Source organism: Hakea prostrata, chromosome 10 (assembly GCF_041222555.1).
Source record: "Hakea prostrata isolate BN-2017 chromosome 10, UWA_Hpros_2, whole genome shotgun sequence".
In the NCBI taxonomy this organism is placed as follows: Eukaryota; Viridiplantae; Streptophyta; class Magnoliopsida; order Proteales; family Proteaceae; genus Hakea; species Hakea prostrata.
In genome coordinates, this window is record NC_142609.1 from 49946250 (window position 1) to 49969456 (window position 23207).

Consider the following 23207-nt stretch of genomic DNA (forward strand, 5'->3'; position numbering starts at 1 on the left):
GTCTTAGTTAACCACAAAAAAAATAAAAAATAAAAAGTAAAATAAATAAAACTACATGTCAGTCAATCAAAGTTGAGTGATGATGTCTACCGAAAAAAAAAACATTGAATGATGATGTAAGCAAGTTGGAATTTTTAAAAAACAAAATTGTTCCTTTAACAAAAACGAGCCAACCCTGTGCCTTTTCCCTCTTTAGTTTTTGTCTTTCTTCGACCACCGCCCCCTTGTTCTCTCTCTTTCTTCAGCAATTTCTTGCCAAAAATGAGAAGAAAATTTGGTTGGATATTATTGACTTTATCTGATGGATGCCCCTTCAGCTGAGAAGTTCCTGAAGAAAATCATTGCTAGAATTGGATCGTAAGTATGGATGTTAAGGAATCGAAGAAAAGGGAACTGGAAAACGGAGAACAAGACTGGGTTACTGATGTTTCTGAAAGAGGAATTCACAGTCTCGGATGCGAGAAGTTCTTTGATTGGTGTAGGAGCTCGTTTGCTTTTCTACCTAACCAACTCTGTTATATAATGTTGTCTGGAACAAGATCCAGTTGGAGTTTTGTTGGTGGGATAGGGTTGATGAAGTATATGATCCATGCCAATTAGTACTTTGATTGCAATGGTAGTTATAATTAAAAGATGGAACCCAGAAGATGGAAAGAGAAGATCAAAATTCTATTGCTCATACGGTAGATGAGGAGTTTGGTGATCATGATACCCATGAGCATCCTTGAATAATCCAGTGTTCATGACTCATGACCGTCATCATCCCTGTTCGCTTCTGCTAATATACTACTGTGATACTGTATAATGATATTCTTATTTGGCTCTAAATTTCGCTTTATTTCATTTAGAACTCCATTACAGCGTTTGCATGCAGCTCTTATTTACATAGTCTTCATAAGAGAAATAAACATCTCGCATTATTTACTTAAGGGTATATATATATACCTTATTACAAAGAATCACTTCTGCAGATCTTAATTCCACTTGCTGCACCATCTCTTATGGGTGATATCGATTATTTCTTCATAGATAACTCGTAAAACTCCTTATTCCTAGGCCTTTAAGAACAGAGACAAGGGTCTGATGTTAAACATTAATATGAAGTACTCTCTTTAGTACATCCAACAACAGAGGATAAGCTGTGAGTTGAGGAAGGTGGCCTGCTGTCTTCAATATCTCAAGCTTTGTGTCATCTCCAAGCTTGCGTTTCATGTATTCTGAAACTGAGATTGGAACAACAACATCCCTTTCAGACTGGATGATGGTGCAAGGTGTCTTAACATGTCTCAACACCCATCTGAGGTCACTCAAGAACACAGTTTTGGCAACATGGAGTGTAATTTTGGGTTTCATTCTCCCTAAACTGCATTCAAACTCATGTATTGAAGCTGTATCATTCACAACAATAACCTCCGGAGCAAAGCTTTTCACCCATGCATGATAATCCTGATTTATGTCTTTGAAAATCATATCAACATCTGATCTCTTGAATCCCCCATAATATCCTTTTGTATTGAGGTACCTACAGATGAAGTGTCACAGTTAACACTGCAGAAACTTATGTAGATATATAAAATAATTCGTTTCAGTAATTAGATGATAATGGAGAATATTGAATTACAAAACCCTTAATTTATTAGTGAATCATCTTTCCAGAGATATGATTGTGAGAAGTTCCACTAGAAAATTCCTGCTATTGCTTCAATTTGACTCATAGTCCCCCCAAAATGAATCCACTCTAATAGCTTTGAAGAAATCAATTTCGAGCATTCAAATACAAAGGCTTCTTATATAAATAGAACACATGCAATTTTTTTCTTCCCATACACAGATTTTACTTAAAACTGAATGGAAAAGAAAATGTTCCATACTAATGGATTCAGGCCCAGCTATGTGGATTCCAACGCATGCATGAGATTTTGTAGCACTTAGCATGAGGCCCTGTCAATTAGCTTTAAACAGAAGACATTAATTAATTATAGACACTAATAAAAAAAAATTTACAAACCACTAAGGTCGGTTCAGGATCCATGGGATCCCCCATCAGACAGGGCTGTTGCAGAGAATTAGTTTTAAGTCATTGCCCAAGTGAAACTTTACAAAAATGGGCACCTGCAAATGTTTTAGAGAGAGAGAGAGAGAGAGAGAGAGAGAGAGAGACCTTGGAGAGCCATTTAATAAGATAAGATGTTTAAAGAGGTGTGGCCTATGTGTTGCAGCAATGCACCCAATTATAGCAGACATGGAGTGACCCAAGTAGAAAGAACTGGTAACATTGAGCTGATCAAGAAGGCAAATGAGGTCTTCAGCATAGGAATCAAGCTTTGAATATCTATGAGGATTGTATAACAGAGGATTGACATTGGCCGAGAAAACCATGTCGAAGACCACCACCTTGAAGTAGCATGCCAAGTAAGGAAGGATGTAGTGCCATACGGTCTGGTCTGAACCAAACCCATGAGAGAGAACTAGTGTCTCTGTTCCATTGCCATAAACTCTGGCGTTCAGAGCTTCCACAATCCCCACCTCTCCATTCAGAATATCCATGTTGTCACTGAAAACAGAGAGCTTTGGTGATGATATAGCTTCCATGCTAGACATTTATACTGCTAATTTTCTATAAGATTGTTCCTTTATCCTTAATTTTCCCCAATTATTTTTGAAAAAAGAGAATATGGAGAGAGAGAGAGTCACAGCTAGTACTACTCAGCTGTGATTTTGCTTTCAATCACCTATGACCACACCTTCAAGTTGTACAAGTTCTCTCAAAGTGTGATACATGTGGCTGGCTGGTTCTTTCTTCTTCTATATTTTTCCTTACTGGTTTTTCAGATCGACAAGTTATTGATGATATGGTTCCCCAGTATATTTGTTTTCATTAGCGTTTTTTTTCCTTCTCCATTTTGGACTTCTCGACATTTCTTGATTTTGACATGGGTTACTTATACAGCTACCCAAATGTTTTCTGTATTTGGTTTTAATTCTTGTGCGTTCTTTAGTATTTAAAGGAACAGTGTGGTTAGGTTGGCTCATTCAATGGTTGCTAATTCAAACTTTGTCCAACTTTTCAGGCACCATTTGTTTCGATGCGAAATTATCTTACAAATATCACTCGAATCAAAGCAAATTAAATTATAGTTATTGCGATATAAAGCAACAGGATAATCAAAATACTTGAAAGATTTCTCATCAATGGAAGACATCAACACTATCAAAGCATCAGTTTATTTCTTCACTGGACCATGCATGAACATTTTTCATTCTCATGGAAATTAAAGATAAAAAATAAAATTATCTGAATGATAACTACATTAACCTCTTTCCTCAAAAAGGGGAATTAACAACTAGGCATAGGCTTGATAGGGTTGATATGGGTTCAGTAGTTCTTTAATGAAGAGTAGTCGAAAGAAAAATACTCCTAATTTCTTGTTGGTGAGAAACAAATAAAAAATATGAGAATCTATATGGATCTTGTACTTTTCTTTCGTTTCCCAAACTGATTAGAAACTATATATTTTTAATTATTTTTTTCCAGAAAGAGGAAGGGAAGAAGTTGGGTCTGACAAGTAATCCATTCATCAACCATAAATTAATGCAGCACAACCAATTTGCCATCCCAGAGTTTATGATTGCAAGCTTTTTGAATTGATTGCCTATCAGTACTATTTCATTCAATTTATATATGTTGTTATCGTCATCTTTACATTTATTTTCCAGTTATCCACTCTCAACTACTCACACCCAGATACGCTATGGACAATCAAAGCATTGCATCAGTATGGCATTTGTCAGCTTCACTCTTTTCTTCAATTTTAGTCCTATCTATATAGATGAATGTGCTTCTATCCATTCACTGACTTACTTCATGTAGGGACATAATTAATATGAGTTCTGTTTCTTTTTATCGATTCTGGTATTGAAATATCAACTGGGGAGGGAGCATCAAATTCATATCGAAAGGATTAATTGGGAATTGAATTAATGAGATTAAGATTCTTTACACATTATATGCTCTTATTGATGAGGATCCATCAACTTTGAATTCCTAACTTTAGTAGGCACCCTGTATCAAAAAGAGTGAAGAACATTGTTATTTTCCCCTCCTAATTATTACTGATGTTATTTAAAAAAAATAATAAACTCAAAAACTATTTACAGTCTCCCATTGTTCAAAATGGAAATGTATAATCATCTGGTTCATTCAATTTTAATGTTTGGAGTGAGTAAAGAAGACTAATCAGGAAAAGTTGATAGGAGATAAGAGGAGATAAGAGGAGAAAAAGGACAGTACTAGTGGTTCCTTCGTTGTTTTGTCTTGCTAGTATTGGAGAGGAGTCACACTTCATTGCCTCCATTAATGATCTTGAAACAGGATTCTGTCTTGAATGGCTTAACACCTAGCCATAAAATTCCTGGAAAGAGCAAGTAAGTGTATTGATGACAACACATGAAGGAAGCATTATTATGAAAAATGCATTCTGCTAGCTTTTTCTTCTCTGTAGTCTGGACGGTTGTGCTAAGGGACTGATCAGTGGACCATCTATCTTTTTTCGATATGAATTCCTGTGGGCTTGTCAGGGGATCATTCAATGAGCATTGGTGCTACCTTAAGGCTCCATTTGTTTCCAATGCAAATAACTGATTTTTTTTTCTTCTTCAAATTACACGCAAATTTTTACTTTGTTGAAAAGCTTTCTAAAAAGAATATTGCAAATATTTTTCAGGTAAAATTAAGTTAAAACAAACATAAACGAAGGGGAAGTACTCTTTGAGCAAGTGATGAAGCCACACATAAGAGACTTATTGAGTTTCTATCGATTTCCTACGTCCCCTTAATTTTATGGTCATAAAGTGTCGGTTTGGATTGGAATTTAACGATTTATCCTCCAATAAATAAAGAATTCCGTTTTCTGAATAGGATATAAATAGGTCATTCCATCGAGGGAAAATGTGCTTCACTCCATTAGGAAAAACTCTTGTAGAATACTTTTGTCTTACTTGAAATCAAGAGAATTTGAAAATTTTCGCTTCGGTTATGGTGAAGGAAACCCTTCATCCATAACTTCCATTGCACAATTGCATGGGTGATAGTGAGACGTATTTGGAAACTAGAGTGATAATGAAGCTAAATTCATCGGTGAGTGAACTCTACCCCACAAGTGAAAGGAAACTTTCCCTCTTCTTTCTATTTACGATGATAAATTCAAAAGGGGAGATTTCGATTTAAACACCTCATAGCAATTAATAGAGGTTGCATGTTACTTGGTAGATATAAACTAGCTTTTTAACCTCAGTTTTTCTATGATGCATTACACGCATATATGAACATAAAACTACTCAAAACCCTTGAAAAGGAGATTTAATGGAAGGTTAAGTTGAAACTTAATTAATGGTAAGGGAGCGTGAACATGCAATTTTGTATTTTGATCTTTTCATGTATGAGATCAAAGTCAAACCTCATATTCACCTAAGGATATTTTTGCAAGAAATCTAGATTAAATTTTTTTTTTTATGTGGATTTTGGAGGGTGGGGGAAGATTTTATTTGTAGTAGCCACTGCTGGTTGTTGCCAACAATGGTGATCATGTCATGTAATCAAAATAAGATTGAAAGGTTGAGAATCAAATGGTGGAATTTACCTGTAAATACTATATTTTATTTTTATATTTTAAAGATTTAAAGTTTACTAAGTTACAAAATCAGACACTCGTTACGCGACTCCCAAATCCCTATTTCTTTCTTCTTCTTCAAATAAAAATCCCTCGTTACTCTCATTTATTCATCGATATACAAGGATTTTGCGGCCATATCTTTGGATTGCCAACTATACTCTGCTTTTAAAATTAAAAATTTTTGCCTTTTGTCCTTGGCTGGTTCGTTGACCATGTACAAATTTCGTTCTTGGATAAAATGAGCCAAGGGGAAAGTTCGGAAAACGCCTTAATCCAAAAAATTATGGCGACTGAGACGAATTCCGTCACTAACGTGGCAGAGATGGAAGTTCCACTTGCAGAAGTAAATTTGGGTGTTGGATTTCTTTATAGATCTGAGAGTAGTCGATTATTCTCAGTTTTAAAAACTTTTAATTTGAGAATGAATTCAGAGTGGTGTGTGGATCACTGAGAGTTTCCGTTTGTGAAACTTTCTCAGAGAAATAATGCATGCGGTGTGGAAGCGGAAGCCACAGAAGTTTAAATACATCTACTTGCTGGCAACCTTGTACATTTTTACCCTAATGACTCCGTCAACAGCATTTGTATACAGGGCTTTCGGCGATCAACTCCTCAACCACTTGAATGCCTTCTCTCTCTCTCTCCTTCTCAATGCTCATCCATCAAGTCTACTTTCTGTTAATTTAATTTAATTTAATATTTTTGGTTGATTATTTGTTAATATCCATGTTAGCCTTCTAGAGGTGTTAAAAGTTAAAGGATGTCGCCACGGTGTTTATGTAATTGACTGAAAGAAAAATGCAATGCAATTCATAACATTTGAGTTTGCCTGTACGCCTCTGTATTTCGTATGGAACACGGTGATAGGAATGCACGACACCAAGAGCATATTCTTGAAAGCTTTGGCGAGGCTGCTTGTAGTGATTCAATATGGTTTCTGGCTATCATCTTCCCATTCTTCTGACCTATCAACTTTGCCGTCAGTTCTCTGTTGGTGAAGTGCTCTATTGGTTATCTTCCCATCATGAATTTTTATTTGTTATTTCCTTGAGACGTTTTCCCGCCAACTGATTTTCAACGATTCGACCTTATTTTGATTACATGGTGCACTCACCACCATTGGCAGCAGCCACGGCTGGTTGCTACAAATAAAAATTCAGGGGGGTGAGGGTGGGGGTGTTTCTTTGGTAAGTATCCACGATCTATATCAACAAAGAGTCATCAACAAATCAGTGCACCGTAAGGAGACCTCTGAGATCAGTCGAAACATGCAACATACCCGGAAGTAACCATTGACACAAACCTAGTTGGAACTGAAAACTTGATGTCGTCATGGATTAATGATATTAAGAAACCCATATATCTTTCCCATTCTTTTTTTCTTTTTTCATTCTTTTAAAAGGGGAGGTGAAAGGCTACTACTGTTACATGTTACATGTTACAGAGGCTATTACAACAAAATTTCTGAAATCAAATACACCAAAAAGAAGCTCTGAACTTTCTGAAATTAGCCTGATACTGTCAGTGATTCTTCTTCAGGGAGCGAACCTAACCAAATAAAATGTTTTTTCTCCTCCATGCAAAATAAGCATCTGTTTACAGATAACCAAGATGCAATCATGCATTCTTTCTCCTAACTCCAGCCGCATGAAGATCCTAAAGGTTGCGAGTAGAAGTCTGTTTTTCTGTGCAGTAATTCCAAATGTACCTCCAATAATTGCTAGCAGTAATCCCCTTGCTGCCGCACATATGGAGACAAACATTGCACCTTGGCTAAGGAAGATTATTGGCTCTCTAAGATTCCTTCCCCTGCGTGAGCAAAAGTACAACTGATGGTCGAAAACACATATCTTTTGCTGTTTAATCCTTAGTTGAGGGCATAATGAAGTCGTTCAAGCAACTGTACAACCTTGTTGACAGGGATAGGTGACTGAGGAAGTGGCTTTGAACTCGACGACCCCACATCCATCAAACCAAATGATGATGCCAGTACAGCTTCTTGTTGCATGCTTGTAAGCTCCAAGAACTGTGCCAGCATGTCCCCATCAAGCATCTTGGGTACATTAGCCTGTGGAGGAACCAAAATATCTGAACCCTGAGAGTCGACATTGCCACTAGAAGTCTAGTAACAATGTTATTAAGCGAACATACAGACTGAACAGAACCCAAAGTTCAAATTCATTTGACATCAACTTGAATGATGCCATGTGAGATCTATAATAATGACTGTCAGAAACAAGTGAAAAGCCAGATAAATTTGTGACAGAAGTAAAATCAAGTTCTGTCCAGCAGTACCATGAATCCTCATTAATTTCAGGCAAAATTTGGTATACTTAACCCAATTACAAAGACAAAGAAGACAACAAACACTAGGTAGAATGCTCGTATTTGGGATTCTGGAGGAGGCTGATCTTAAGTTCTTTAAGTAGCAAATACAGTTTGGCTACCCTCCCAACACCCGCCAAATGTATCAAAATTTTTTCCTATGGCAGAAAGCAAGAGAATAAGTTGAATCATTGGCCAACCAAAAAAAAAAAAGTTGAATCACTAGTTTCAGGACACATTTATCAGATAAAAAGCGTAGATGTTATGTTAAACACCTCCCCCCCCCCCCCCCCCCAAAAAAAAAAAAAAAAAAAAAAAAAAAGAAAAGAAGAAGAAGAAGAAGAAGAAAAAAAAAACCCATGGTTCTTCAGTCCATAGTTACAATTTTCATCATTTGTGAAGCAGATGACCTCAGTTGTATCCTTTCTGAATCAGCGGTATTCTCTTTCCAGAGTATAGATTTGGTTCAATGAGTACAGAATTTTCCTTTTCATCTATCAATTCATGCACGGTATTTCTATTCTCTCATCCCAACCCCCCTTTTTTGAACCAGGATCCTCTACCTACATGGAGAGGAAATTTTCCAATCCAAATGGTTGAATTCTTGATACACATCCAATCTCACAGCAAGATCCTCTTTTTCTAGTAATTAGCTAAAGTGGAGATTAATGATGTTAACTTTAATTTTTAGCTAATTACTAAAAAAAGATCTTGTTTTGAGATTGGACACGTATCAAGAATTCAATCATGTGGGTTGGAAAATTCCTCTCTATTTGGGTAGAGGATCCAGACTCTTCCCCCAACCCCCCCCCCTTCTTTTCCCGCCCTCCCTCTGATTAATCTTATCTATGCTGAAAGTTGAAACAATGTCAAGAAAAACCAATTTGTGCCAAGAAATAGAAAGAACAAGAAATAATAGAGAGAGCTAAGAGAAGATGCAACTCTCCTGGGGAAGAAAAACGCTCATAGGTTGACTATACAGTCTAGCTCATAGTTAGACTAAACACTTTAACTGTGAGCTATGTTATGCATAAATAATATTGAGAAACAACTGTAGGACATACCATTATCTATGAGAAATTATACAAAATACCCTTAACAGCAGTGCTACTTTGCCCAAAGTAACGCTGCGGTAATAAACAGAGAGAGCTGAGAGAAGATGCAACTCTCCTAGGGAAGAAAAAGGCTCATAGGTAGACTATACAGTCTAGCTCATAGTTAGACTATACACTTTAACTGTGAGCTATGTTATGCATAAATAATATTGAGAAACAACTATAGGACATACCATTATCTATGAGGAATTACCCAGTGCCCAGCTTGAAGCAACCTCAAGAAAGGCTAGACAAAACAAAGATTTGGTGATAGCATAACATTCCAAAGTTTTCTATTCTTTTGGCTCATTTTTGTATTTTCCCCTCCCCCTTTCTCTCCTTTGGTTAATGAATTTATTTATTCATCCAAAAAAAAAAAAAAAAAAACTCAAGTTAGTTCATGAAGGATCAAATGGAGTAGAAATTAGTTTCCTCATAACTTAATTCCTCACCAAGTGACTCTATTCCTCGATGTGTTTGATCCTCTCATGAAATTTTGTACTATTGACAAAGTAAATAGCAGCTTAGTTATGACAAATCCTAACTCTTAGTTTAGTAACTGGCTAATTCCTAAAAAAGTGATCTGAACCACATCAACTCTTGCTATGGTGTAAACCATAGCTCCATATTCAGTTTCAACCCTAGATTTTGCCACTGTTGTCTACTTCTTGCTCATTCCTGTTACAAGATAACCACCAGCAAATGTAAAATGACACGTGGTAGTGGACCCAGTGGTAGATCTCCTTTAGTCAAATCACCTTCAGCACCGTGCCAGTTTGCATTTTAATACCCAAAGAGACCAATATGTTTATTATGTCCGTAAAATAAGGCCCTTCCCTGGAGGACCCCTAATAGGCTTCAGAATACATTAAGAAAACTCAAAATCCAACACAGTATTCTCAACATGATAATACTAATCTCAATATAAATCATTTCCTTTCCGTCTTCCTTTGAAAGTTAAAAAAATTAAATTGGCTCCACAAAGTACCAGAATAATGCAAAGGAAAAGCACACAAAAATGATCAAAACCTGATAGCACTCCATTAAAATGTCAAACGTATGAACAATTCATGGAAAATTAGCTCAGTCATATATGCTATTATGCATCCAATCATCAGGAGCTGATAACAGAAATGCTAATTTATAGAGTAATTGAAGCATACCAGTGATTCACGGCCCCGGAACTCACTGTGGTCATTTCCAAGGATAGGAGAAGTCAGTGGGTGAACCACAAGTCTAGCTTGTACAGCTTCCAATAGTTCATGCTCTTCCCTGCAGATAAATGAAGAAAATTAGGGAATTCAAATCAAATTAAAATAAGAGAACCTACCAAGGCCCAACCTCTAAAATAAAATAAAAATACCACAAACCATCTACATCTAAACTGTGACAATAATGTTAAAGAGGGAAAACAAAAACAAAAAAAGAAAGGAGGATTCCGACAATCATCAAAGAAAGGTTTACACAACAACATCAGAATATTGACTCTTGCCTTTTGGGTTGTTAAACATATAAAAAAATATTCCATCACCAAAGTATATCACAGATTATGAGAATTATCTATCTCACATGGGATAAATAGTCCTCAGAATGCACAAAATCATTTTTAGTCATTATAACAAGCCAGGCACGGAAATGCCACGAAAATGTTTTCAGGTATTTAGGATAACAGGAGTACTTTGTTAACAGTCTTGTCTTTTACATCCCCAGGTATTCTTATGTTGGTGTGCCGGTACTGATGTAATCTTACATGCTAGTTCAGATGTTAATAACTAAAAAGGAGTCACCCAGGCATCGAGGACACCTTGCTTGACTTGATCGAGCCCCCTCCAATGCCATAGTTCACCAAGATGTTGAGATAACCATGTAGGAAAAGAAGCAAAATTCTCTACCTGAGTGTCTCTTGTGCATCTCTCTCTTGTTTTTCTCTCTTTTCTCTTGTTATTTTTTTCATTAATTTGAACCAGGGGCCAGAGCTGGCTTGAGAGTAGACCAACATCTTTTCACTCCATTGTACCTCTTGGTTTTGAACACTAGAAGCCCAGAGGGCTTCAACTGATGTTGCATCGTGTAGGAAGAGTAATTGGAGGCGCATGTCATTAGTGATGGAAAGGGTACTCGTATGTGGCTGGATAATTGATAAAAAGATACGGCAACACAACCAGGTTAGATGTGAGATTGGGGATGGTGGACAAGTTTCTCATTGATGGAAGATGAAAAGTTGTACAGGACGTTCAGCAAATTTGATGGCTGTAAGGAGAGACTGACGATTAGCAGTAACATTGGTCATACTAAGGTAGATGTGGTGGCTTGGAAAGGGACTACAACAGTTATTCTTTACCACCACATCAACTTGGGATGTCATCTGTCAGAAACCACAGGAGGTGAGTTGGTGGAAGGTGTGGCTTGCAGAGAATATTCCTCAACATTCATTTACAACTTGGAGATGTATTATAGATGCATTGCGGACTAGAGATAATTTGTTGACAAGGGAGATATTGGTGCCACCAAATTGCACTATTTGTTGGGGGAGGGGTTGAAAGTAGAGAGCACCTCTTCTTTCCTTATCACTTTAGTTCCTTGGGTGTGGAGGGTATGTTTAAAAATGTTAACAACCAAAAGGAGCGTGATAAGATCCCTCTATTCAGCAATGAAATTCAATCTCAAAACAGAGGAATTACACAAGATTGATCTGGTTTTAATGGTGCCAGTCACCCCCTTACACCTCATGGTGCCCTCACCCAAAGGCTCCCTAACTCACGCTACAAATGCCTGATACTCTCTCCTCTCTATTCCTCCCTATTTATATAATCCCCTCAATCACACCTAACCCCCCTCTCTCTCCCCTCCACGCAGTTATCTCTCAGGGTCCTATCAGAGAGAAGTGCTAAGGCTTTATGATGCTTATGTTTGGGTGAGGACTAATGAGGCAAACAAATCAGGAATAAACTCAAAAACATAGATTTTGGCATAGAACCCCTATTATTAATAGATCAAACCTTCTAGATACACTCCTTTCAGACCTTGTACTCATTGGTTAAATGGGATATTTACTATATATTGTACTGAACCATACGTGTGAAACAATATTTAAGACTATATTTGTATTTAAAGCAAGTAGCCAAGTATTTTGCTCTATTAGTGACCTCACTAGGTTGTGCTGAGGTTGCCCAAGGTCTACCCCAGATCCAGGCTCGAACCAGAGTGCTCACTAACTAAGGTATAAGGTAATACTAGTGGCATCATATCCATAGGTCCGGACTTTTGGAGCAACAGCAAGTGCGTTATCCTACAAGTGGTATCAAAGCCAGGAGGTCACGAGTTCGAATTCCCAATGGTGCTATTTGGGGGGGATTTTTGGAGGATTCTAGGACCTCGTCGGGTTGTCTCAGGTATCCAAAAATCTCGCCTCGGATGGGGAGGGGGAGGGGAATTATTGGGGACCTCGTTGGGCTGTCATGAGGTTGCCCGAGGTCTGCCCCAGTTCCAGGCTCGAACCTAGGTGCTTGTTGGCTAAGATATAAGGAAATACTAGTGGCATCATATTCATAGGTCCAGGACTTCGGAGCAACGGCAAGCGTTTGATCCTACATGCTCAAAAATTTTCAACTAAAGAAGATGAATCTTATAATCTTATTCTGTCAATTCCATGCATTATCAATAAAATATTCTTACTAGCTGAAGTCAGATATCTAATTCGTGAAAATAATACTCAAGAGTAACAATGACTTAATCATATATGATCCTAAACATGACAACAATAATATTAAGGGTTTTTTTTATGTGTGGGTCCTCTTAGTAGAACATAACTAATGTTGGGTCCCCCTAGTGCAATAAATTACGTATGTCCTGAAGCAACTAACACCGTCTCCCACTATTAAGTTTTTTAAATTTCAAACACGAAAAAACCAAAATACCACTCAGTTAGTTTCATGACCAAAATAGTCCCCCATACATATCATATTTTCATTCTTATGCAACGATCCTAATACCCAATGAACCGTGGCTTTTGATTCTCACGCACCGCACTCACCTCTTGAAGTCTCACTTTCACTCTCCCTCTCCCTCAAGGAACTGCAAACTCTTGAAAATTTGTGGGATTTTTGTTCGCGCCTATCATCCACGCAGATGCGAACAAAAATCTGCTTATGATTACCTTCAACATTGAGGTTGCGTGTGGCTGCCGTGGTTCTCCCTTTTAGTAATTCTCAACTATTAAGTACCCAAAGCCCTCAATGATCAAGAAGAGGAGAACCCAGAGGACAGAACACCATATTCAAACGTATACCCTTCATAAACCTTACTGTTGCTACTGCTTCGTTTTTCTCTTAAAGTGGACATGGTGGTTCTAGATTGAATTTTTATACAATTTGTTTGGCACATGAGTGAATCATTGATGGGAGGACAATTCAGCAAGGGACAAGGAGAGGCTCTGCCAATCTTTCAGCATAATTCTAATTTTCAGTACACAACCTAGGCCGAGATGAGCTCAAATAATTTGCAGTCTTTTGAGGGCTCAGACCCTGCCCTAAACACAATCGCCCCTGGGGTCAAATTTCAAGCACTCTCCTTTGATTCACTGAAAGAAGTTCATTTGTGATCGACCCAGAAGATGTTCAATGCATCTTAGATTCTAAGAAACTTCAATGAAAAAAATCAGAAGCTCTTCCTCCTTGTATAGGATTACTTCAACAAGAGTCTCCTAATGATCCTAATACCCAATGATCCTGAAAAATCAGAAACAGTCACTGGCTTTCACTTTCTTAGTTTGCTGGTATTAGGATCGTTGGCATAAGAATGAAAATATGATACCTAGGGGGGGCTATTTTGGTCATTGAACTAGCTGAGGGGTATTCTGGTCCTTCCTGGTTTGAAATTTGAAAAAACTTAAAGGTTGGAGACGATGTTAATTGCTTTGGGACCCAAATGTAATTTATTGCACCAAAGGGACCCAACATTAGTTTATGCTCTACTAAGAGGACCCACGCCTAAAAAACTCTAATATTAATACTACCACAAATAATAACAAGGATAATTGACCCAAAAAATTAAAAATAAAGAATTACTAGAATAAATTTAGATGGTCTTTGGTAGATAAGCTTATTAACATGTCCGATCACTTCTAGGCCATGAGGAAGGTCGATCTGGCTGATTCCACCATTGGATAGAAGGAAGACCTTCGATCGTTCCAATGTCGCGGTGTATGTGTGAGTATCAACATTGCAATTCTAACCATTGTAGAAGTATAGTAATGTAGTACTGAATTTGAGTAATCACAATAGTAACAATCAAGACCTTTTTATAGAGAATGAATTCGAGATTTGAAAGGTCAACAATAACACAATATCAGATGTGAAACAAAACTGAAACTCAAATCGATGCATAATAATAACTCTAAAATACCTATGACAACAGAGACAAAATTGTGATTTAAAGTACGGCAGAACAGTAGATCCGAATTCAGTTAAGCTACAGATTAGCAAATTGAAATGAGAAAGATACACTGAAAATCTGATATCAAGTAGATGGCTAGATCTGATTAGTAACCAAAAACAGAAGATTAATCACCGAAATAGACATGTTAATAGATGAGGAAAATAATGGAAGAATATGAGAGAAGTGAGAGCACAACACAATAAGGATAACAAAGTAACACCCACGCTTCACACTACAAGGTGAACAGACTGGATTCAACACCAACCTACGTTCATCAAATGCAAGGTATTTCCACAAATAAGAATGACTTGCAAAAGAAAATATTGATTTCAATAAACACGTGAGGTGACAACTCTCTGGCATAAACCCCTTTATATAGCCAATCCACAGAAATAGATGTTAAATACATCAACCAGCTACTAGCTAACATGCATTAACTAGAGCATCACTCAAACATAACACTAACTCAACTACCCCAACTCTTGACAAAGGAAAGCTCCTTCAACAATAGAGTTTCTTATCTTCACACTATAACTACTTTTATTGATTTTGAGATATTTCTCAAGTTTCCATCCATATTAAACTATACTTGGCTTAGGTCTTAGCTCATGAGGACCATAATATATGGGCTGTCTTTAGCCCACTAAAGTAGTCTTGGTCCATGAAAAAGCCATGGACTGAATAAGTCATATTCCTAGGCCATTTATTAATCAAACCCCTTGGGCTTCTTTTGAGAATACATCTTTAACCCTGCATCATAGGGACCATGTTGAATGATCATCTAACAAACTATAATAAACCCAAACTTGATTATATAGCCCATGTTTATTTGAATATTTTCCCAAGATGTCCAAATCTTCACAAAAAAAAAAATTAAGTGTTAACCATGTTCAAGAAACCCCAACTCAGCCCTATGATAAAGAAATACATTAAATCCCTTGATTAGTGTCAAACAAAATGAGTTTCAATAACTTGTGCTACACTGGATTGTACCTTGTAATAGGGATGAAGATCATTACACTCCCCAACAGTGTACTAGCCACAATAGTGTTGTGGGATGAATCCGTGACTGTGTTAGTACTGTCATAGCCCTTCAATATATCATCCGCTGGAAGTTTGTATGAAAATGAGCCCTACAAGAAAAATAACTAATCACTCAGAATTATTGCAGTCTTATTGAGAGGTCTAATTGTGCATAGGGGGAGACAGCCCTACAAGTGACACATGTTCGACAACAATCCGGCCCACTATATATTCATTTCAAAGTAATTTTCAGATGCTTGCATGAATTCTTATTCATGGTTGGGTCAAACACTTAATTAGGATTCATTAATAATTAAACTAGTCAAATCAAGTTTATAGGTGTCTGGGATATATTAATTCCTGAGAGAGAAGATTGTTTATTTATTTCCCTTTTCCTTTTAATTGAGGGGATTGACAGTAGAAGAGATTTCACTCACCTGAGGTAAGGTCATGGTAAAAAATTCGAGGGAAACTCAAGTTTCGACTGGGTGAAAATGGGAAACTTAGGTGGAAACTTGAGAAATTTCGAGGAAATCGAGGACTTTTCCGTACAAGTTTCAACATCAAGTTTCAACAGGTTTTAGTGAGTATTTTGGGGTGGGATTCAGTATTTAAGCTAAATAGAGTATAAAGAACACATTGGTTGTATTTTGCTAAAAAAATCAATGTAGATATGTCATTCAATGTACATAACATCAATGTAGAGTTGTCCGAAAAGTACATTATAAATTTAACTACTTAAGCACATAACATTCAATATATAATTTCTAACTTCAAAATAGTTGACAATTAAAGGAAAATACGACTTAGTATTAAGAGGAGTGCCAAGAGTGGATTCATCCTGTGAGTTGAGTAGTACTATACCTATAACATCCTTTCCTCCAACCAACAAATATAGACATCCCATGACATTTTATGCCTATGGTTGTCAAGGTAATCGACAACTGTAACTTTATGAGTCTGGTCATCAACATGCTTAAGATAACTAGCCTGAGGGAATACGCACTTTGGATAGGGAAGTCCTGATGGAGGGGGTATTTATTGTGGTATTTGGGGACACATTAAATAAACAAAAAAAATTGAAAATTTGGGAAAGCTACAAAATTTACAAGAAAAAGTCCTAAGTTTCCACGAAATTTCCCAGGTTTCCCACGAAATTTAGGATTTTTTTTCTCATGAACCAGCTGGTCCAACTGGGTTGAACCAAGTTTCAACAGGTTTCGACAAGTTTCAACGAAACTGAGGACTTTTTTTCAGTCCTCATGAGTTTCGTTTCACATTTTCCAAAATGCAAAATTTTGATCGAAATTTCGCACATTTTGACCGAATTTTGTACCATGGGTAAGGTAATAGTAAAATATGAGGAAAAGCATCTTTTACAATATGCCCCCAAAGAAACTTCTTCTAGAAATACAATGTCCAAGAAGAAAGGTATGGAATCTACGTGCTCTTGCCTCCATCATCATAAAGAATGCATCTAGGGCCATCCCTTATTACTTAGGCAATTAATGTCCTTATAATGCTTTGATACTAATAGAAAGAACTAAAAGAACCAAGGGTATACCTAAAACGACCTTACGGGAAGTAGAAGTAGTGAGGAAAAAATTACATGGTTTAGGCCTCGTATGAAGTATATCTTGAATAAAGCTTCTTGGAAGGCAAGGATCCATGTAGTCGACCTTATTTAGTTGGGATAAGGCTGAGTTGCAGTGAAATCTTCAAAATTCACTCAAATTTTGGTCATTCCAGTGATAACTTACAATCTTGCTAGATCATTTGGGTCAAACTAGGAAACATAGGGAGAGGAATTGGTATTTTGCCATTGTTATAGAAGAAGTGGTCACAAGACTCCTAACATGGTAATAGTTCCATCAGGGTGGTCTAAAAGTCATGGTAGCAAGAAGAATCATCCTCTACTATTTACTTTTAAGTATGGAAATTATGGAATCAATAAGCTTTCAAGGATAGAAGCATTTCAAAGTTCAGGGAAAGGTTTAAGGTTTTCCGTAGTAGAATAATACTTGTGAAAGTGTTAAGCGAACCAAGGCGATTGAGGGGGTAACAAACCAAGGTGACACCAGCAAACAATGCGAGAGAAAAGTTACTGGGCACTTTTTGCAAACTATGAATGGAATGTTTTCAGCTTTGAAAGAGCTTAAGCTGATTCTAATTGGGGAAGAATAAAGGAGAAAGAAGATTCGGGGAAGGGGAAACTTGAGAACAATCAAACTAGCAGTAGGGGAAGAGGGAGAAGAAGAATCATTAGAAGACAAGAAAAAAGAGAAGAGCCGGGGGGTTGAAAGAGTGCAAATGCACGTACAAAAGTTAATAATTCATATCTTCACTATTGTTTTTCAAGCTAAATAAAATGATTTAAATATTTAAAGAAACATATTTCAGTAAGACTTGGGACTCTTAATGATTTAAATAAACTAGAATGCTTCCTATGTAACCTATCTAAAATAAAAATCAACTTGCATAATAATTATCCCAATAAATAAATAACAATATCCTCCCAATAAATAAATAACAATATCCTACATTATCTCTAAAACTCCCATGCATGACAGCATCTCCCATTTTATCTCATTGCAAGCTGGACTTGGGCCCCCCAAATATGAATATCTCCTTGTAAGCTGGACAAGTGCCCTGCCAAATATGAAGCACTATAGCCTAAGTTACTATTCATGTTACTATAGCGTGACCAGTAACTTCTAGTTGTGCTGCATCAATTTTCCCATCTTAAAAAAGAACTCGTGCTCAAGTTTTAGTTAAAAAAAAGAGCTGATATTGTATGTAAAACTTTTGGCCCAGGCAGGAAGAATCCTTTTTTCTTTCTTTGGGAGTGTGGGAATGAACAGAGGTAAGGTTTGTTGATGGTGTTATCAATCCCAGTGGCAGTGAATAGATGAAGAACACAGAATGGACAGGAAAATCATAGAAAGAAGAAGAAATGGTAGGGAAGACAGATAACAGAAAGAAGAATTAGGAGGGAATACAGAACATAAAAAGACGGAGAATTAGCAAGAAAGACGGATTGAGAGCAGAACTGAGAGAGTGGGAATCCCATAGGTAGAGAGAGTTACCTAAGTTTGGCTCTGATGCTAAATAATGGGGGACAGAATCAAGGAGAGAGAAGATAGGGGGAAGAAGGGGAACTCGAGAACAATCAGACTGGTAGTAGGGAAAGAGAGAGAGAGAGACCAAGAATCATAAGAAGATGGAAAAAAAAGGGGGAGGGGTGCAAACACACATACAAGACTTAAAAATTCATATCTTCATTATTGTTTTTCAAGCTGAATGCAATGATTTAAAAATAAAAGAAACATATTTCAGTAAAACTAAGACTCCTAACAATTTATTTGACTAAAATTGGTCCTATGTAACCTATCCAAACCAAAGTCTACTTACATAATTTTCCCAATAAATAAATAACAATCCTACATTATCTCTAAAACTCCCACAAATAACAGCATCTCCTATTTTATCTCCTTACATGCTAGACTTGGGCACCCACCAAATATCAAGACTTATCTCCTAAACAGTAACTTCTAGTTATGCTGCATCAGATTCTCTTGCGGATGATTTCAGAACTCAGATCTTTACCTTTTTCTTTTGGGGATTCTTTTAGGGAGTGGAGGTGTGTGAGGAATGACATATATGGCAGCAATGAAATGGCTTCCATCACTTCCAATGTCAAAAACCTGCAACCTAATGTTTCCATATTTTTTCATCGTCTTCATTTATTACTTTTTTTCTTTTCAATTATGGATCAGCCAACTCAAAACAGGCTCACCAAAAATGACAGATCTGAAGTAGAATTGAATTATAGATCCACAAAGCTGGGCCATGTTTTTTCAAATTCTCTATTCTTTTATTTGTCTACTCCCACCTTATCTCCTCTTTGGTGGCTTTATTTTCTGCACTGTGATTCGCACTAATCGAAAAATTATTCATTCTCTTCTTGGTAAAGCACAAGTTGCTACCACCCACCTCTCCCCACCACCCCCTAAAAAGAATTGGGAGGGGGAGAATTGTGAGTAGATGATGAACCTTTGTGGCATTCGTCAAATTGCAATTCGCAAACGATGGCACTCACCACAACCCAAAACTTCCAGTCAAATGTGAACATACTATTTTAACAAGATCCAAATTCTGTGGAAATATTTCAGCAAAAGAAGCATGGTTTGCAACTCAATGACCATAAAACTTACCTTGGTGATGCTCATGGCTATCTCCCCTATGTAATATGAACAACTTAGAGTTAAGTTGCTTTCTGGGCTTGTGTTATCTGAAACATAAAATTAAGACAATAGAATGTATAAGAACGCCAGAAGAATGTTGTAATACGGGGAATAAGGGGAAAATTGTGCTCAAGGTTTATTTGGTGTTGCCCTTAGAGCTTTATTGTCTTTCTACCACCTATCTAATTATTAGACATATAGGTTGGCTGTATCACATTGACACATCATGATTCCCAAACTATCAAAGAACTTGGAGAACTGTAATCTAAAATAACACTGATGCAGTGAAGTTAGTGAACTTGAAACTGAAAAAGAACATAGAGAGGGGTAATCAGAAGCTTGAAGAGAGCAGAGAAGGTTCAAAACCAATCTTTCATCTACTAACCAGTTCGTGCTGCCACACATTTTATAAATGAAGGGTCCAATATCAGTATCAACTATCAACCATGAGACAGAAATCTTATAAAAAGGAAAAGTTCTATTAGCCGGCCTATGGTACAATAACTCAACCTCTCTTTTTCCAAATGAATAAAAATATAAAATATCACTACCAAAACCCCACGGAGAGGAAAGAAAGTGTACAATGGGAGAGGGGGGGGAGAGAAAGAAAAACGGTCTTCAGCTACTAAACTGAAAAGTGGAAACTAAGACCTAGCTAACAATAAGCCTGTTTCTTGGAGGTATCGCCAACAGGGAGATGGGGGATCAACTGCAACTTAAGAGGAGAAATCAGAGAAGATGGCCTTCCAAATCGAGTCCAAAGACCTAGAGTTGGAGATCCATCTCCTAAAGTGGTGACAGTTGCTCCAAAGACCAGCTTACCCGAATGGAATCATTGGAAAAGGATCTCGAAACTCAAAGCCAATCCCTGGCAAACCCAAAAGAGCATCTAGGGCGGGGCCAAATGAAGGCTGAGGCTTTCCCCCACAGGAGAAGGGCAGGTGAAAAAAGGTGGTCAATGTCCTCAAAGCCATTCTTGCAAAGAATGCACAGTTAGGGTTAGTAGGGATGTGGCGATGAATAAGGAAAGACGGCATGGGGAGGCAAAGGCTAAGGGTTCTCCAGAGGGTTAGAAGGTGGTGAGGGACATGACCTTCAAACCAAGCCAAGGGACCAAATCAAAAGGGGTGTGATGTGGTTCCAAGCTAAGGCCGTGGTGATGGAGCTGAGGAGGTCAGGAGCCAAACGAGATGGGCATGGGAATGGGTTTTTTTTTTTTTTGGGGGGGGGGGGGGGGTGAAGGGGACCAACCTTATCACAACTAATAGGTGTTAGTTACATGGATCCTATCAAAACAATGTATGGAATACTGGGATTTAGTCATGCTTTTCACACAAATAGAAATGAAAGTAAGAGGGATGAAATAAAAAAAAAGGAACGAGAAAGGAAAAGGAAGTAAGAGAAGGGGAATACCCAAAGAGATCAGGAAAGTCTAATCTACATGGTCTCAACATCAATGATCATTGCCCTCCAATAGGGAACAACAATACAACAATAAAACCTTATCCAATAGGTTACTGTTCATGTAATTTCTTTCAGGTGAACAAATAATCAATAACAAACCCCCAAAAAGAGGAAGGAAAAGGAAAATAAATCGCGGGGGGCGCAGGGTGGAGGGGATGAATGAGAAGTAAGCAACTAGATTGGAGGCCAGCCAAAGGAAAGGAACCTCAAAAGTCAAAACTAAGGTCCTAAATTAGAAATTTAGAAGGCAACAAAAGGAGGCAATCTAAACCCTAAGTAGCAACATGTGTCTATTCCTTGGGGAGTCAAGGGTTTTTGGGGAAGCTAAGTAAGCTTTGACCTAATATTGACGTAGTTAAAGAATGTTGTAGGACTACCTATAACATAACTGAAGATGGCCTTCCAAATTACATCGAGGGACCAAGATTTTTAGTCCATTCCCTACATTCTGATCAAGCCAAAAATGAGAGATGGTGGCTCCAAACACTAGCCTGTCGAGCATGTCACAAAGCGAGGAACTGTAGGAGGAAGAAGTCTAAGCGATGCCATTCCCAGTCAAAAGGAAGGGGAACCTCCAGAGAGGTCAAACGGAGGATATCCAAACAGCTAAAGTGAGGAAGCTAGAGAGAAAAGATGATTAATGTCCTCAATACCATTCCAACAGAGGTTACAAAAAGGGGAGACCTAGATATGATGATGAACCAAGTTGTCAAGGCATCGCCTACGCATCCTGGTCCCTCTTTAGGTCAGCGCATCTTGGTGTCGCCTTGTTGCCTTGCTTGGTGTCGACTTGGTTCCCATTGCCTCACCTTTGCCTCGTGGCCTTGACAATTATGGCGGTGAAGAAGAACAGACTGAGTAAGGAGGCAAAGATTCAAGGTTCTCCAGAAATGTGAAGGAATGGCAAGGCATGTGGCCTTTGAACCAGATAAGTTTTGACCAAGGGTAGGGGCAAAGGTGGATCAATTGTAACTCCAAGTAGACAAAGTGGTGAAAAGAACATAAATGGGAAGGGATCCAAACCCCTTTGTCCACTTGGGAGAGGGAAGACTTTGGAATGCCAGAGACATAAACAGCAAGTGCACACACAAGGCTGAAAAGGATATCTAAGGGGTGCCAAGTGTCAAACCAAAAGGATTGGACAAAGGAGGGACATCCCAAATGCAGCCAGATTAAGGAGGTAGAAGTGACCTAGTTGACCTAGATAAATTCGTGTTTGGAAGAGATTTTTGAGGTTAACATAAGAAAACAGATAATGATAACCTCAAATTATGTGAATACCAAGGCACCAAGCCAGATTTGGGGAGACAAATGGAGGCCCAACAATAGAGTGGAGGATATTGTGGGTCTCTTGAATGTTCCAAACAAAGCTACAGAAGAGGGATTTGATAGCTTTAATTATGCATTTGAAGAGACCAAAGATGTTGCACCAATGTATGTGGAAAGACTGGATAGTACACTTGGTTAGCACAAGTCTACTGACGGGAAAATTTCTTGAGTTCCAGCCTTCCATGTAAGAGATCCAACATACGAGTGCGGCGACTAGTCAGCCTACCTAGAATATGAAAAGGGCCAAAATACTTAGCTAGGAGAGACACAAGAGAGGAGCCAGTCAAGAGAAGGGAAGTAGTAACAAACTAAAAAGACCCCAAGGAAGAAGACTCTGAACTTTAAAAGGATAATATGAAACCCAAAAAGGAATTCAAAGAGATGCAGTGGGTGACTTCATGGGAGATTATTAGATCGTGAGCAACGGTAAGATGGATGAGATTTAACCTTTTTAATTTGGGAAGAGGAGAGTTCAAATGATGGTCAGTTTTGGCCTAGATGCTTCTAGAGAGAACTTCAAGAGCAAGGGAGAAGAGGAAGGGGGAGAGAAGGCAGCCTTGACGAATGCCAACATTGGAGGTAAAGAAACCAGCAAGAGAGGCATTAACAAGGATTGAAAC

At 37.8% G+C, this 23207-nt stretch overlaps 2 protein-coding genes across 5 annotated transcripts in view; both read right to left on the bottom strand.

The window, feature by feature from the left end:
- Positions 1 to 70: 70 nt before the first annotated feature.
- LOC149003777 (strigolactone esterase D14-like) lies at positions 71 to 2547 on the bottom strand. The gene is made up of 2 exons (XM_089137236.1): positions 2162 to 2547; positions 71 to 1522 (listed from the first exon to the last, which is right to left on the bottom strand). Exons 1-2 carry the CDS (start codon positions 2545 to 2547, stop codon positions 1087 to 1089), a joined length of 822 nt encoding a protein of 273 aa, XP_088993362.1. The 3' UTR covers positions 71 to 1086.
- Positions 2548 to 6821: 4274 nt separating this feature from the next.
- Positions 6822 to 23207, bottom strand: part of LOC149003778 (Cleavage and polyadenylation specificity factor (CPSF) A subunit protein) — a 33913-nt gene continuing 17527 nt past the window's right edge. For 2 of the 4 annotated variants that reach the window (XM_089137233.1, XM_089137231.1), the window contains exons 12-15: positions 19765 to 19841; positions 15521 to 15660; positions 10255 to 10363; positions 6822 to 7740 (exon numbers count right to left, since the gene is read on the bottom strand). In XM_089137233.1, the coding sequence (XP_088993359.1) occupies positions 7540 to 7740; positions 10255 to 10363; positions 15521 to 15660; positions 19765 to 19841 (527 nt within the window). In that variant the 3' untranslated portion in view covers positions 6822 to 7539. The remainder of the gene's footprint in view (positions 7741 to 10254; positions 10364 to 15520; positions 15661 to 19764; positions 19842 to 23207) is intronic. The other 2 variants (XM_089137232.1, XM_089137234.1) reach the window with 1 other exon arrangement.